Here is a 17,614-nt window from a genome sequence, read left to right on the forward strand (position 1 = left end):
CTCATCAGTCTTCACCTTCATTGTATTAATTGTTCAAAAGTTGTCGAATCATAAGTTGCTCTTTCTTGGGGTAAAGTCCATCAGTACTGAACATAGGCCGCATAGTGCTTACGAGTGTGAATTTTGGATTTTGATCTGTCGTTGCATTTTTAATGGCGGTGGTATTATTTGATTCTTAAATACCAGCAGTATAGCAATGGTGACTAAAAAGCTCGTTAAACACTGATGCAGCTTGCCATGTATGAACCTGGGGTGCCATCATGTGATCAGCTGATGAGAACATACAGGCCATCACCGATATCGGTATATAGTGAAAGGTTTCCTCGTAACATCTTTTTATTTTTAATCAACGTTCTCCTGACTTCTTATATTCCATTCATGGAAGTCGCATGGTTGATGGAATGTGAAAATGAATGGGGAATATTATATGGGCAGTCATTTAATTCAGTTTGGTTGTGACTGAAACAAAGTGCACCATTTTAAATAAGAAAAGTAATGTTATGTCCTCAACTTGATTCCTCTCCAAACGTTCTTCGAGCTAATCATTCGTGCGGCCTACGGCGTTTATATTAGACCATGTATTGTACTTTTTCCTTTTCACTTGCTCTATCTGACGTTGCAGCAAATCACAGCCCGTTCAGCAAAACGGACGGGAAGATCTTGATTGATGAGCTGGGCACGGCTTGGAAGCAGGTGGCACGGAGCCTCGACATTAATGACGCTGACATCGACACAATTCAGCACGATTTTTACAAGGATGGCTTGAAGGAGATGATCTATCAGATGATAAAACTGTGGAAGAATCGAGTAGGTAACAAAGAAGCTTCTGTGGCTGCAATGGCTAAAGCCCTCCATGACTGTCAGGAATACAACTTGCTGGAAAAACTTGGCAACAATTCTTGATGGTGAAGCTTGACAGTTGATTCTTTGCCTCTTTTTTTTTTTAAAGAAAAACGTTTTTGTTTTTTTTAAGCACGGCTATAAATAAGGTCCATATTATTAATACTTTAAACCCTTTTTCGTGTTCTAATAATGGAAGCTTGCTCAATGATTCCTGTTACGAATGTAGCTAATACTCTCTCATGTAATAATTTGCAATTCTTTCAGACAATCGATTGAACTTCCTTAGCTGAGGAATATTTACAAACGATGTGTGCAAAAAATGGTAGAGTGAAGAACCCTCACCTACCTGAACCTCCAACTTTCTCCACCTCCCCACTCCTCATTTTGCATCATCTTGTAAATTCTGCTTCAATTCCATCCCCTTCTTCCAAACCTCCTTCTCCACTTCTCCACATTCAACTTTTCTCATGTTTTTTTTTTGTTTATCTCACACTTTCTTATTCTTTCTTCAAATGTCTCTGATTACCTAAAAATAATTCAGTTAACCTTTTGATTGTACAGCATTTAACCTGATGGATTAATATGATAATCATCTGTTCCAAAGTCACTTCATATGATAATCATCATGTTGTAAGTGAAGTGACTTTGGAACAATTTCCATGTACTTGCTGGGATGGCAGGATCACCGAGAGGTATGCACACTCGCCTCTGGGTTGTCTCACCTGGGGTTTGCTTGTTGACACAACCATAAACTGTGAACCCTGTTTCGCAGGCAGAGGGATTGAATGTGTGCGCCATCCTTTGGATGGATATTAACCTGGTTGACCCTGCTGCTGAGCATTAGTGGGTGGATGTTAAAGATCCCATCCATGTCCATGATTAAGAATCGGCAGGTTATTGCAAGCATCCTGGAACAAATTACAAATCCCTGTTTTGGTGCACAGGGGGATACAACGGCACTTCGAGCTATTATGCAAACCCGCAGCCAAGTGCTGCATCAAAAAAACTAGATTAGAAGGGCAATCTTTTGAGCGCATACCTCCACCGCATAATGCCTGATCCACAAGAACATATCGGGCCCAATACATTTTTGAAATATCATGGAATACAGTACTATATCGTTTTTGGCCCGATCTCTCAATGGTGAAGAATCACTGAAAAAAATAAATAATTGTCGTATCCAGATCCGGATTCGGATCTTCACCAAAATCTAGTCAGTTCGTCCTTGTCAGACACTCAACCTGCCCACAAAATTCCATCCGGATCCGTCCACAACTTTTTGAGATATCCTGCACACAAAGACAAACAAACAAACAGAAAGGGGTGAAAACATAACCTCCTTCACCTCCGGTGGTGAAGATAATAATACAAATCACGTAGTTGCTCATTTATGGATTTTGAACATAAATTCTGATTATTCTTCCTTGTTCATATGCAGCATAAGGTTGCAGGACAGCATCGTTGATTGAGGGCGCTGCTGTGCCGTTGATGCAATGCCCTCTGCTGGTTCAAGCAGGAATTTGGAATTTGTTAATGGTGCTGGCGATAGTGCATTATACATCTGCGCAAAGGAGACCGCGGGATCTTCAACACCTTCCAACGAATGCCGGCAGACGAGATTCCCGTTTAACGTCCATCCGGGGGGGCGGCACACACATTGATGAATCGCTGCCTGTGAAACACCGGGATGAAAATTTATAGCTGGGTCGGGATTCAAACCGAGGCTTGGAGGCAAGTGTGCATACCTCTAGGAGTCTAGGCCATCCTGTCGGCCCATTTCTGATCTGAAGTGTTGATTATGGAATGAATTTATTTCAAGTGCTTCCTCAATCTGCATCAATGTGGTTTTCAAATAGGTTTTTTGCAGCGGAATTGTTTTTCTTCACTTTTAGCAAATCCATAACGATTTTTCTACTTTATATATTTTAACATTTCTACCTGGATTTATTTCAATAAATCAGACGAGGAAACATTTGCATCTGGCAATCTATTCACATAATTTCTGTTTAATTGTCATAATCATTACAAGCACAAAACTTTTCATAAACATACCTTGATGAGCATCCCAGGTGGAGGTAGCGGGTCGCTTGGGGTGGGGAGAGGGGAGAGGGGATCTCGACTTTGGGCTTTTTCAAAGCAAAAAAGCAAGCCTCATTATACATCCTTGGAAATAACTATGAAGACGTACAACTGATAAAATACAGGAGTCACAAACGGGTAAATATGAGATAGAGAATGCATTGTTGATACGATCGATTGTCACAAAACAGAAAGGAAAAGAAATTTAGTTGTTTAGATGCGCTAGTATTGTGTGAGCCCTTTTACACGTGATCGTTACTCCTTGTTTTCATGCCGTCATCGTTTACGTATGATTGTGGAATATTGTTTCGGATATCCATTATTACTCGCCACGATGTTCATCCCACTTATTCGGTCATGGTTTGATCTCATTTCCTGTCTAAGATCCACATCTGATTTTGTGCAAACCACACCGCGGTTACGAGTGTTCAGTTTTGCTTCTTTACCATCAATGTCATTTCACCACTTTTTTTATTTATTTATTTCCTTGCTGAACCAAGTGATAACTCCACATTTTGTACCCGTTCCAAACTATGCTTCACTGCAGATGTTGTACATTGATTACGATCGAGTTTTCTTCTCTGCGGTCGAACAACCCTATGTTTGTTGCTGCTGCACAATTCAAACTTGGATAAATCTGTAAATACCACGGAACTCTAGCTTTCCCCATCCCACTCTTCGCAGTCTGATGCTCAATTCGACCTCGTGGTTTTCCTATCGGTTTCCAACGACTGTTCTCGGCTTATGCAAACCAAGCTGTGGGAAAACTTCATGCCAGTATGTATCTTGAGATAACACTCTCACTTGTATTCACAAGGATTTTGGCAAGTTCTGTGCTCCACCATCATATCCTGTAAAGAACACAACATGCTGAGAGATACGTTTTGGATATTTTTGACTTTCTACCTCTGAGTGGTTAAAAGGGAAAGCTGGAGCTTGGGAGAGAATGTGAGGGTGGGGATGGAGGGGGCGGAGGGATACAGTGCCTCACCTATGAGGTCATTCCTCTTGTTAAAAAAAAAAAAAATAATAAATTCCAAAAGAAAATCATCTATCCAGTACACCATCTTATTAATTATATTAGAGAATATAAAGATACCAAACTGCAAACAAAATAGCAATACAACAAAACTCTTCCACTGTGACATGCTCAAACATGTCAGGAATCTTTAAAAAAAAAAACAAAAGATAATCAAAAAATTCCCATGGAGGAGCTACACATTTCCTCTTTCTTCTTCCTGTACATGCAAGCAATTGAGTGAAGCCTTAACCAGGAGTCTTTGTCGTCTTTCGAAAAGATCTTACATTCGCAGAGTACTCCGACTCCACGCAATACAAGACTGAATGTCTGAACTCGACATTTGCCTGCAAAGCTCGTGTACCAAAGCTTAACCCTCTCTGCCCTCACGGTAACCTGTTATCATAACCGCTGCCTCCAGACTTCACCTTTTAAAGAAAGCTGCAGCCAGCCTCGACTCCTCCATCAGCGATGGCATCAGCACACGTCATCACAAATCCTGCTCTGCTGCTTCCACTTGTCCTCAGACGCTCTGTTCATCCTGACCTGAAGCTCATTTCACCTCTCATACGTGACATTCGACATCACTCCAATACACAATGAGAGTGGGGGGAAAATAGGTCCTCTCAAGTATAGGTTAGTTCGTTTACTTCCAGTTATAGTTAGCAAAGTTAGCAACGTTGACTTCCAGTTAGCACAGTCATGGAATCCATCACAGTTGACATTGCCTTTCTTTTTCTGACGTGTTAGTAGCCTCTGTTTTCTACTGCCACTCCTCAGGTATTGCTCTCTTTGCCTTTCTTCATTCCCACAAGGTTACAAGCATTCATCCAGCAACCCCCGACTTATGAAATTCAAAATCCAGGCTCACTCTCCTAATCTCCACCCCTTTGTTCCTTTCTCCACCTACTTCCTCATTCTGTTCAATCTGACCCTTCGCTCCAGAGATTCAAGTTGGCAGCACACCACCGCTTCATTCCGTCCCGACTTGTGATTTCTTTTCTATCCTCATTATCCATCCCCGTTGATTTGCAGTCTGCTGTTTCCTTCCCCGTCTTCTCCTCATTCTGTCGTTCCTTTGTTGTATCCACCTGTTGTCCCACAGTTAGTGGGATGCCTTCCGTCCTCTCGCTTCACTCATCCCCAAAACCTCAATTTTATTTACAATACTTTTTAAATCGAGGAATCGATCCTTCATCTCTTTTTTTTATTATTATTCAAGATTTATCAAGAGGAAGGAAGAAGAAAATTGTTTTTGAAGATTTGGTGGTGGTCTGCGGTACCCTGTTTAATTTCAATGGCTTGTTAACATTATCCCACTCTAACACAATTCAACGCCTTCACGATTATAGGACCAGGAATCATCTTCCTCATTGGCTATTGACAATTTAACTGTACAGTTTGGGTGTAATCGTATCGAACGCTCAATCATTTTAATTCCTCCATAAACGTTCAACCGTTGCATGATCTTCTTTTCAGCTCTCCTTAACCTCGCGTCCCTTAGAGCTTGGGAGACTCTCCTTGGCGATTTTTAAAAAAAAAATTGTTTTGGAGGAGGGGGGATGGGGGAGGCTAGGTGCTTAGCCCCCCCCCCCCACCCAAACTTTAACCAATGAACTCGACTCATTAATTTACAGGACCAGTTCCACATACCTCATTTCAGAGTTTCCCATGCACCATCCACTGGAACATGGAGTATTGCCACAATATTTCACAACACAACCCGTGCTTAAGCAGCCAAATATTTACCGGCGTACTTGTGCAATATTTCAATCTCAGGAGCCATTGCTCGATTTACCCGACAACTACTGGGCCGTAGCGGCACTTTTTAATTGGTTCATAATCATTAATTGTAACAAGAATTATCAGTATGTGACTATACTTGTGGTGCAATTTATATTCGTATAATAAAGAGGGGGGGAGCATATTCGTTTCGTATTTGATTCTTATACCCATTCTCAGCATTTATTTACAATATTGTACACGATTTCAACAGCTTGTACTTTGATTAATTAGAAAAAAAGAAACCGACATGTTATCCACGGGAATTATTGGCAGAGACGTTCAATTATTGCTTCCTGTTTTGGATCGTGCAGGTGCTGCCCACATTTTTTTCGATACTTTTTAACAGCGTATGGATATTCCTTCCCCATTTCACCATTCAGCGTGTGCCTTCGCCTACGGAAGTTTTTCTTTTCTTTTGAGCTCAAAGTGATACGAGTGGAATGTTAAGTAATAAATGGATTTATCGTAAGCCAAAAAAAAAGAACAATGGACTCGGCTCTTTGAAGGCCACGCCGGCAGACGAAATAAACGGGATTTTTTTTTAAATAAAGGAAGAGTATATTTACCACCGTGGGAACGAGGTGCGGCCAACTGACGTTTTGGAGCATTTTTAGGTTTTGCTCCATTGATGAACGGTGAACGTTTGAAATGGATGCACTTCGTTTCCCATGGAGGGAAACATACTTTTATTAACGTTTCGTTGTTAAAATCCATGATTAATTTAATTATCCATATTCATCTTGGAGTTATATTCGCGATTAAAAAACAAAATATTGGTATTAAACGGGCTGCGGTTACCACTGAAAAATCACATATACATCCAGGGCGAGCCCGTTCATTAAGAGTGCAAGTGAAAGTTGCTTTATATAAAATATCTAAATGTTTGAATATAAATGCATCATGCCCAAGAGAACGCTGCAGTGAGAGTTTACAAGACCGCGTAAAATATACAAATAAACACGCCAGCATCATTGAAGTCAACTGGATTGTTTAAAAACATAAGGAAAATACTAAATCTCTGATTTTGCTCTGGGCTTCTGCGGCACAAGCCGAGAGCTCGGGTCTTGAAGCCGTGGCTGAACCGTTTTGAAGGCCTTACATGTGGTGGACTTCTTGGTAGTTCAACATATTCGCCGTTTCGGACCAGGCGGGAAACTGGGCACCATCCATTTCTGAAGCCAGGGTGTTCCTCTTGTCCAGCATATGACTCTTGCCACCTATTGCTGCTTTGCAGTCAGGACACGTGGACGTCTCCATGGCTCCTCCACAATTACCAATAGCGTAGATGTGTCCATTCGGACACTTGAACCAGTGGCCCTAAGGATGCAACAATATCACATTCTTTGTCAAACAAGGTACAGTACTTAAGGTAAAGGCCATTTGGCCCATCATGCCTGTGCTATATCTACTTCATTTCCAACCACTGCAGGGAGTGAAACCCCAAGCAATTAATCTGGCCAGGATACTAGCACACAATGGCCAAATTATGTCAGGAAGATATAATGGTTTGCTTCACAGTTAAAACCAAATGGCAGGCAGGAAAGCCAGCTTTATGACTGACTTTGAAAGGTCATGCTTTAGAGGAAGCACTCCTGATGGAGCTGCACCAGCGTGGCAGCTTTGAATTAAATCATATCTGGATTTCTATGCACACTTTTCAACTCAATATTGTAATCTATATGCTTTGTGATGAGGCCACACTACCAACAGAGCAGTTGGGTTGCTCTGACAATGTCTGCGATGAGACTTTTTATGCATAAACATGAAGAAAAAAAGAAAATTCATAAAAGCAAGGGTTTTCCACTTTAATTAGGGGCCACATATTTATTATGCATTAAAACAGTTTACCCGCTCAAACGTTTACGTCCGAGCAGAAAGCGGTCGAGGATTGGTTCTAGTCGAGAAAAGTTTCTCAACCAGTCGTGATATGCACCGGAACTCTGTTAAAGAGTATTGACCTCAAATTTTATTTTATTTTATTTTATATGCTTCATACCCAGGGGTATCCTCCTAACCCCCCCCCACTCCCCCCAAAAAACTCCAAGCCAGAAATTTATTTCTCACCAAAATTAATTGAATGCTTCACAGTGAAATTGAATACAGTACTGGTAGAGTGGTAAATATTCATTCTCACAAACGTTCTCAATTCATTCACTGGAAGTCACGAGACCTTTTCCATCTGGTTTTTGGTAATTTATGTCACCTTTACACGATTTATGAGGGCAATCCTTCTCCAACGCTAAGACTACGTGATGCTTTCCCCCTTTTTTCTCCTGCTCATGTACAATTACAATGGAGCAGATGTTGCGATTTGGCTTCTCCACTCGTGTGTTAGCTTCAAAATCAATTTAACTTTTCAGGTTTTGGAAAAGGAAACAAAAGTAATTTCAAGAACCGAGACTATTTTTATTTCACTCGCATCCTTATCGGAGCAGTACACATTCTGGTAACCTTTGTGGAGGCAGTTAGTTATACCTCGTCAAAAATGGTATTCCCTGTATTGCACATACAATCGCAGACAAGCGATTAGTCTCGGTGTCCATGGTGTCACACTTTTTGAAGAATAATTTTTCCATTGTTTAATTTTATAATTATTTGTTTTTCAATTTTTCCCAATTTTAAATTATTTTCAATTTTCAGATATTGTATTTAATTTTTCAATTTTTCCAAATTTTAAAGTGTTTATTTTCAATTTTCAGATACTGTATTTAATTTTTCAATTTTTTTTTCAAATTTCAAATTATTTAATTTTCATTTTTCATTCCAAATTATTTATTGATTTTTAATTATCACTTAGCTTTTAAATTGAAATTTTAAAAAATATCTAATTTTTCCATTATTTAGTTATGGTTCCCAGAGGGAGGCATTAAGGGTTTAGTTTTGGTGTTAGTGGTGTCCCGCTTTTAGGAGGAAAAAAAACCCCCCAAAAAACTACTAACTTCTTTTCATTACCAGGTAGAATTTCAAGTGCACCCAATTGGCAAATATTACAAGTTGGCTATATCGGGAACCATCAGCGATCTTCCATCGCAACCCTCGAGTTTATTCAGCACGAGGGAGGTTCAAGATCACGATGGCGTTGAGTGAAATAACGAAGAATGGAACGACGACTAATTGTGAAGTTTCAGGTCTACAAAGACAGAGGCCATTGAAATTGATTGACCATTGCCTACACTACATTGTGGTGATGATCACGGTTATATACTGCACAAGCTTAGTTGTAAACAAAAATACGGATCAAATTTGAACCGCTCTAATTTGTTCAAAAGGTTTTTGAAAGCTCAACTGCAGGTTAATGGCAAGGCAATCATATTCTCACCTTTGGCAAGGCCATAGCTTGAAGGATCTCCAGTCGCTCACTTTCCTTGATGCAGAGACCCGACAGTGGCATGGCCTTGCTAAGCTCCTCCATGTGGTTTCGTACGAAGAACTCGTCAGATTTTGTGAAGGGCTTCGTAGACTCAAGCACACGGAACACGTCCTTGGCTTTTTTTTGCACATCTTCAGATACATTCTCCCCATGATTAGCCATGATCCAGTGACACAAGAGCTGAGAGAGAAAAGAGAGGCGTAGAAGCTCTGTTTGGAGTTCGACTAGCTCTTGGTTGCACAGACGTGACCGTGGTTCAAGAATCCATTTGATGTACTCTGAGAGGCGCGTATCCACATTTTTTGTGCTGGTGCTACTGAAGTTGTACAGCTTCGATCGCAACTCGCCGATCTGATCAAGAAAGCCGATACGGTTTTCACAAGCCTGGAGTTCTTGAAGTCCAGAAGCATCCTTTATCATTTGCTCCAGATTAGACCCAGCTGTGTTACAGTATAACCGAATGTTTTGGCTTTTTGAAGTTTTAAACAAAAGCTGTACTCTATCACGTTCGATGTCAGTGTTGCGCCCACGGATATGCTCCTTCACATCTTCGATGTTCTGCAGCATGGTCTTTACAATATTGCTGTAACGGAGATTTTGACGGATTGGAGTTTTGCATTTTGGGCAAACCTTCAGCTGGATGGTGATTGAGTTTGTGCTCACCTCCTGCATACTTGTGTTACCTTCCCCTTCTTCTTCTGTTGCATGCTTTTGCAACTCCATCCAGCGATCTAAGCCCTCAACCTCCAATACATGTTTGCAGTCCTCTAGCTGGATGAACCGCACCATCTCCTGGTCTTCTTCTCCAAAGAAAATCTCTGTGACTTCTTCAACATTACACACACGGCAAAGATTTGGACAGGGCTCGCCACACAATCCGATGCAAGTGTGACCGCAGATCAGTTTTTTGTCGCACGGATGATTACATGGTGGCCGTGAACATGGTTCGAAACAGCGACGTTTACACTTGTAATGCGGACATTTCCACTCACAAGATTCGACACAAGGCATACAAGGCTCTCCGCATTTGCGACGGCATCGACTGTGACGGCAGCGGTTCTGACAGCACAGTTGACATGGAGGACAATCACGGGTACAGGCTGCACCACAGGTGTGGCCACATACAAGTGTGCGTGAACAGGAGTGTGTGCAGGCATGGTGGAAACGGCCTTCATAGCAACTTGCACATGTACCAGCACACAAGTGTCCACAATCCAACACTGTACCACACTTTTCAAGGCATGCTGGTAGGTTCTCCTTCTGATGACAAAATATATTGGCATTGTGCCCACAAGGCTGTGCGATGGAGATTTTCTGCTTGCATTGTGTTTCACAAGCCATACCACAGCATCGTTGGCATGGATGACCACAACTTAAAAACTGGCTACATGGTTGGCGGCATACAAAATCCTTGGGTTCCACATGGCATGGCACAAGCTGGCGATGGTTGCACCTGGGGATGACTTTCATGATGGGCACCTCACAATCACCACATGGCTCATGGCAAGGTTTCGGGCAATGGTGCCCAAGCGTACAAGGCTTTTGCTCGCAAGGCTTCATGCATTTAAAGGCTGTGTGATCACGATCATATGGATGGCATGCACGCGTGCACACATGTCCACACGCAAGCCGAAAGTCGCAAGGGAGTTTGCACCCACCCTCGGGAGCCTCGAGAAAATCTTGCTGCCTCCCTGCTAAGACTTCGTTCTCTGGGTGCATTTGACAGCGTAGGACAAGCTGCTCGCCTACACACCGGTTACTTCGCATCGATGCAAGGATGTGCCCCCATAGGGGTATGGAAGCGAGCAGACGCGCATTTCCAATGCAGAAAAGACCCTTTCGGGCACGTGACAGTGCCACACATACCCTGTTGTCAATTTTGAGGAAACCAGCACGGCCCTGGCGGTTACTACGTACCAGTGATAGAAGCACAATATCATTCTCTTCTCCCTGGTATTTATCAACAACGCAAACACGCACATCCTGAAAGAATGCCCGTGGCATGAGGCGACGCAGTGCAAAAAGTTGACCGGTGTAAGTGGTTAAGATTGTGATCTGATGTGGTGCATATCCCTGGAGGATGAGGTAGCGGCACAGAGCCACAATGAAAGATGCCTCGTGCTGATTTTGGTGGCTCCGTGAGTCGGACACTTCCTCCTCTGGCTCCTCGTGCTCCACAAAGTACAGATTTGTAGTGATACCCTAGCATAGACACCACAGGTTTGTGGTTGGAGAAAAGGGGGGGGGGGAAGGAGGAGGGGGGAATGGTAATCAGTCAAGTTCAGTTGTACAAACATTCCAAAATGATGGCATGCCCATTCTTTGAGCCATTGTCATATTTCTCTTGTTTTGTTTCAAATGTTTTTCGAACATAACCACTGCAGCAGTTCTTTATTTATTTATTTTTCTGCTGACAACAAGAGGAGACATCAATGTACTTATAAACCAATTGCAGGGAGATTATCAGATGACATGGGATTGTATATACAGCATATGGGATTTAAACCTGAGATCGGAGCATCATGAGACGAGTGATCAAATGAGAAGGCAAAACATGTTGAACCATAACTTTAAAAATATTAATAATTAATGTAAATATTCAGCCTTTTCCCCACATGCCATAATTACATTTTCATTTTCAACCCTTTTTTTTTTAACATTTGCCCCCATTAATCTCCAACTGCCCCACGATCTTTGCGTTACCTTATAACCTCAGTCTCCTCACTCTACCATGATCCTCGACTTTGTGAACAGTTTTTGGAGCAAAACAATCTTTATTTTAATCAATTTTTGTTCACCTGTATGGCGTTCCCACCTCAGCTCATAATTTAAAGATCCCAAGTTCGATGTCCCCATTGCAGTCTCCGAATGTTTTTATTCCACTGGGTGTCCCACATAAGACTGAACCACTTATTTATTAAATAACTTGTACAAATGTTAAAGGATTTAAAATGAAAAGAAGCATTTTTTAAAAAATGGAAATCGCCCCAAACAAGGTATAAAGCCACTCCAGGTAAGAGGCTAAGGGAAGGTTAGATAAAGATAAGAATAAAGCAAAAGAAAGAGAAAAATAACAAGAAAACATCCAAGACACAGGAAGTAGCAGAAGTCAGGTGAAATGCGATGTAAATTGATGAACATCATGGTTTTTACATGTATTTGTACGATTACGAAAGCTTGTTAGCTCACTCAATGTGTCTGCCATTTCCTTGGATAACTGATTTAGTGGTCTCTGTTTCTCAGAGTTCAGACGAGTCCTACTTTGCTCTTCCAAAGCTAAGTCTGCCAATCAGGTCTCCCTGTCATAACTGTTCAGTTTAATTTATATTTATATAAAATGGAAATAGAAGCCTGGTGTTGGCGCAGTGGTTAGGGCAGCGGCTTGGGACCCAAAAGGTCCTGAGTTCAAGCCCCGTTGGGCCACTGAATATATATATATATATATATATATATATATATATATACATATACATATACATATACATATATATATATATATATATATATATACATATACATATACATATACACATATACATATACATATACATATACATATATATATACATACATACATATATATATATATATATATATATATATATATATATATACATACATACATACATACATACATATATATATTGTTGTGGTTACCAGATTCGCAAACCACCATTCAGGTCCCTTAGGTGAGGTATCTCGGTAAGTGCATGTGTAGTTAGGCCCAAACCCGTTGTCTAGTGGGAATACATGTCATTTATACGTGCTGCGACTCTTCAGGATAGCCGTTTTTCTTTTACTATCTTTATTTTGGACCAACCGCCATGATCACAACCACAACATCAACCACCGACCACAACCACCGCTTCACCACAACCGTAGCATCGCCACCGTTCTTGCCCCGCTGTGGGTACCGGTGTTGGACTCATGCAGAATGCGCGTCGAACAGCGTGTACAAAATCACGGATTTTCTGCTTCAAAAACGGATCAAAAACGACACACGCCCACTTTTTGCCGTCCAATCGGTGAGCGAGGGGCGATTTGGCCCCGCCTCCAGAACGATCGATATATGCAAATTTGTGGATCAAAAAGCCTTCACGCCCACTTTTTCTCGGGCCAATGGGGAGCGAGGTGAAAGGTCAAAGGGAGGGGGTCAAAGGCGAAGTTACGGGGGGATAAAAGGACCGTGTTCGTCAGTCAGAGTCGGTCGGAGAGTCAGCAGAACGGGGTCGGAGAGTCAGCAGAACGGGGTCGGAGAGTCAGCAGAACGGGGTCGGAGAGTCAAGAAGAGGAGAGTCGGAAGCAGAGGGTCAAGACTTCGCGGGCGGTGGAGCTGCTCGTCGTGTGCGTTGGAGTCGGAACGGAGGGACGGAGCTGTGGAAAGGCGGCGACACCAGACGAGGGGGTGCTCGCGTCGTGCAGGAAGCTGCACCCGAGGGAGGCCGACAGCGCGACCTGGCCGAGGTGGAGACGCTCGTCGCACATAATAAAGATCCTCTATACCCCGAGCATCAGCAACCCCCTCCTGTTTCCCCCCGCGCTGAGATAGTGCGACCAAGGGGGCCCCGTTCCCACCCCCTACCAGGCACTGTCCACGAGGCCCGCGGAGAGAGGCGCCATCGCCGCTCCGCGTCTCATCACCAGACGGGTAGGCCCGACCCGGTCTCGGCCTCAGGCCTGCCCCATTCTTGGGGGATTTCTTTTCCTTGGTTTTGGGTATGTGTTGTCGGCGCCGTCTGTGAAGTAGAATTGTATAAGTGTTGCCGTGTGCTCGGTAGTCAGTATTAGCTCTGCACTGTGTTTTCACTTTTATGTTTGCTTTTTGTGTAAATGGAATTGTTTTTCTTTTTTGTGTGCATTTGCTGGAATTGTATTTGTGTGCTTCCCGTGTGCCGAGAATAAATGTGCTTTATTGTTGAACTGTTCTCCCGCTTCGCTTCGTCTTTTCCCCCATTGAATCCCCATCTTGCTTCACGTAAAGGGTTGGTAGTGGGCTGAATACGCCCGATAATTAATCGAACCGTCGAGGTCGACGATAACACCGCTCGGTTATTCTGATAGTACGGAACGGGTCGCTTAAGTGGCCCGTGTCCGAAGTCGACCTGCGGCGAGGTGCGATCGCCCGGTCTACCCTCCGCGTGGGTACTTAGGTAGTTCGAATTTGGCGAGCAACCCTATCCCACGCGGGGGCTGATTGGCTCGATCGCGGTGAGACCGAAAGGTCCACCCGTGACTGGTTCCCGGCGTTAGTCCGAGAGGGTCACGACTGGATTGTCCGTCCGGTGGGCGACGTGCCGCGATTCGAGTTACGTGGCCGTCGCACGCCGGCGGGCGCGAAAACCGCAACACTGGTGTCAGGAGTGGGATACAAATTCATCGCCCTCCTCGCGGCACTGGTATCGGAGAACAGGAAAACGGGCTCTCCTGTCTCCGGCTAAATTCACGGGAATCGGTCCAGGGGTGAGAGAAGCGACCCCCGATTCCCTCCAAATTACGAGCGAGCAAATTAACCCTTCACGAGAAGCAAGATGGCGTCTCAAGGCGAGCGGGAGCCGGGGGTATTAGAAATGTATATGTGTAGTAATGTAGAATCCATGGTCCAGGATGGAATCCCCGAGCAGGAAATGTTGATTGTGCAGGAACACGGACTCGCCCAACTGAACCCAGAACCTGAGGTGGGTGCGGCAGCGGCCGCGGTGTATGACACCTCCCCCCCCCTCTCCACCAAAACCCTTCCCCGACCCCTGCCGAAACGGCTCACCCAAGCGCACCCGACATGACCCAGCTATACACCATGCTGGCAAAAATGTATGCGGAAACGACAGCGAAGATGATTGCGAACATGAACAAGCAAATGGACGAAGTAAAAACGAAGATGGATGCGAATATAAAAAACGAAATAAAAAGCATGAACGAAAAGATCGATGCGAGTACACAGCAAATGAAGGAAAGAACGAAAAAGCTGCGGGGTGAGACGCAGAACATGGGCCGATGCCGGCAGGCGGGCATGAAGGCCGTGACAAAGGAAATAATAATAGTTGAGACAAGGGAGGTAAAGGGTGAAGAGGTGACAGAGTTGGCAGAGACACGGGAGATAGAAAAAATAGAGGAAAGACTACACGAGGAAGACGGGGTAAGTGACGCGCACACACACACGGAGGTAGTGGAGGACAATGGGGGTGAGCTGGCGGACTGGGTAGAGACCCAGTGCGAGCACCTGGATGGCCTCCTCCAGGAACGAGGGGAGGGAGTATGCCCCCTTGAGGCGAGTCACGACCAGGTGAGTTCGGTCGTGTTTTGCGAGGTTGAGGGGACGGGTGCTGTGGACGGGTGCACGGAGAGCTTGGGGGGTATAGAGGCCCCGGAGACCCTTGTGGGGACACGAATCCCCAGTATGGTTGTCCCTGTGTGTGTGGTGCAAGGTGTGAGTGCGTCCCCGTGTGTGGAAGCGACCCCGTGTGTGAGTGGTGTGGTGGCGATGGTGCCAGAGTACGTGCTTCCCAGCACGCCGTGTGTGGATGAGGCACCGTGTGTGAGAGAGGCCGTGTGTGTGGATGAAACGGCCAGTATGAATGAGGCACCACGTGTGAGTGGTGTGGTGGCGATGTTGCCGGAGTACGTGCTTCCCAGCACACCGTGTGTGGATGAGGCACGGAGTGTGAGTGAGGCACCGCGGGTGAGTGCCCCCGCGTGTATGAGTGAGGCACGGTGTGTGGATGAGGCACCGCGGGTGAGTGCCCCCGCGTGTGTGAGTAGTATGGTTTGTGTGAGTAGTGAGGCACGCGTGAGTGAACGGCCGTGTGCAAGGTCGCTGTGTGCAAGGGAGACCGTGTGTGTGAGAGAGCGGTATGTGAGGGAGATGTCGGTTGGCATGCGGGAGCACGCAGCCGCGTCTCCCGGTGTGAATGTGATGGAGTGGACTGTGTGCGTCGTAACACGCAGGTGTGCGTGGGTTGAATGGCGACGGAGACGGCGACATGGGAGAAACGAAAGCCGGGTAGCGGCTGTAGTTGTTTCGAGGACCGTGCCGGGTTCACCCAGCAGTGAGCACGCGGTTCGTGCTGTGCAACGCACGAGACCACCGCGTGCTCGCTTGCGAGAGTGAAGTCCCGGTCCGGAAACGCACGCGGTGGATTTGCCGATCCCGCGGACGGACAAAGTTTAGGCAGGATAATGGATTTGGACCGGACGGGTTCTCCACGCGATCGTGTGTGTTGAGCTCCAACGGGCAAAGCACATGTGTTCGCGTGGGGAACCCCTCGAGACGTGGAGCTTGTGTTTTTTTTTTATGCGCACGGTGACGTCATGGCTGCACGTGGGGTTGGAATCCGGCAGGAGGGGTATCTCTGCCGGATGGTACCGTCCAAGGAGGGACGAGGTACACGTGCAGCTGCATGACGTCACGGACAGGTGCAAAGTGCGCGAGCTCTGAGTTGCCGCGCTGGCGCTGCGCATGTAAAGAAAAAAAAAAAAAGAACAAGCCTCACTTTCGGGTATACAGGATTCCTGGGCAAGGGGTGAAAGACCCCCTTACCTGGGCACAGGATGGAAACTAGTTAGGGGGAAGGGTTAGCTTAGCTAGACCGACTCCATGGGGCAGGGGTAAGTCCTCATGGAGTCCGTGGAATGGATTAGGTAGAGGGATTGTAGCCAGATTTAGGTTGGGAAATAAAAATGATTATTTGGAGACATGGACAGACTTATGAATGTGTAGTGGGGACGTAGCTTAGCTACGTAGTGTTAAAAGGAACGTGCTGTAGTTTAAGGGACGACGTGGGAGCACGAGTTAGTTAGGGGATGTAGTTAGAAGGATGGCAGAGTTCAGCGGTGTGTGTGTTGAAGAGTTGGTGAGTTGTGAGGTGAGTACATGGTGAGTGAGTGAGGCCAGCGGGTCTGTGTGTGTGGAGTGAATGGGGAATGCATGGTGCGATGAGTGATTGGGGGGAGGAGTGACTCCCGCCCAAGGGACCCCCGGGGTCAGTGTAGAGTGAGTTAGCTGGGTTAGTCAAATTGAAAAATGGAGGTCGTTTTGCTGTTGGTGGGAATGTAGGCTCGAAACCCATTTGGAGGGGTGCAGGAGCCCTGTTGACGGCTTGGGAGCGTGGCTGCGAAAGGTGAGTATCGCTGAGTGGGTACCCCGGGCACCAGGCTAGTCGGCCGCGGTAGGCCATGGGCCCATGGGGGGCCGGGATAGAGTAGTGGGCACGGGTGCGCCTGCTTGGTGCGGGGGCCCGGGGCGCCATTAGCCGCGTGGGCAGTGTTGTGGGCACGGGTGACCCTCGGAAAGGGGCCCGGGAGGCCGGCCTGCCACGTGTGCGTTTCAGGGGAGGTGCCATGGGGGTCACTCCCCGGTGTTAGGGAGCTGGTAGGCTCGGAGGCAGTGTAGTGCCCGGGGGTGCCATAGCGGGAGATTCGGCAGAGGGTCGTGCCTGCCAAAGGGAGCCACGTGTCCCAGCCAGGAGACCGTGTGAGGGCACGGAGAGAAAATTGGGGGCGAGGCCCGAAATTGTAAGGACACC

General features: G+C 45.5%; 2 protein-coding genes across 4 annotated transcripts in view; one reads left to right on the top strand and one right to left on the bottom strand.

Moving 5' to 3' along the window:
• Positions 1-4,551, top strand: part of LOC147017655 (receptor-interacting serine/threonine-protein kinase 1-like) — a 57,185-nt gene extending 52,634 nt beyond the window's left edge. For all 3 annotated transcript variants that reach the window (XM_085847401.1, XM_085847402.1, XM_085847400.1), the window contains one exon: positions 623-4,551. In XM_085847401.1, the coding sequence (XP_085703527.1) occupies positions 623-903 (281 nt within the window). In that variant the 3' untranslated portion in view covers positions 904-4,551. The remainder of the gene's footprint in view (positions 1-622) is intronic.
• The window catches only part of ZNFX1 (zinc finger NFX1-type containing 1), a 90,011-nt gene continuing 75,220 nt past the window's right edge, over positions 2,824-17,614 (bottom strand). Inside the window, exons 14-15 of the mRNA XM_085847399.1 lie at positions 9,045-11,297; positions 2,824-7,042 (exon numbers count right to left, since the gene is read on the bottom strand). Of these exons, the coding sequence (XP_085703525.1) occupies positions 6,821-7,042; positions 9,045-11,297 (2,475 nt within the window). The 3' untranslated portion in view covers positions 2,824-6,820. The remainder of the gene's footprint in view (positions 7,043-9,044; positions 11,298-17,614) is intronic.

The sequence above is a fragment of the Eptatretus burgeri genome, chromosome 11 (genome assembly GCF_056783735.1).
Source record: "Eptatretus burgeri isolate ZD-2024b chromosome 11, Ebu_testis_v1, whole genome shotgun sequence".
NCBI classification, from domain to species: Eukaryota; Metazoa; Chordata; class Myxini; order Myxiniformes; family Myxinidae; genus Eptatretus; species Eptatretus burgeri.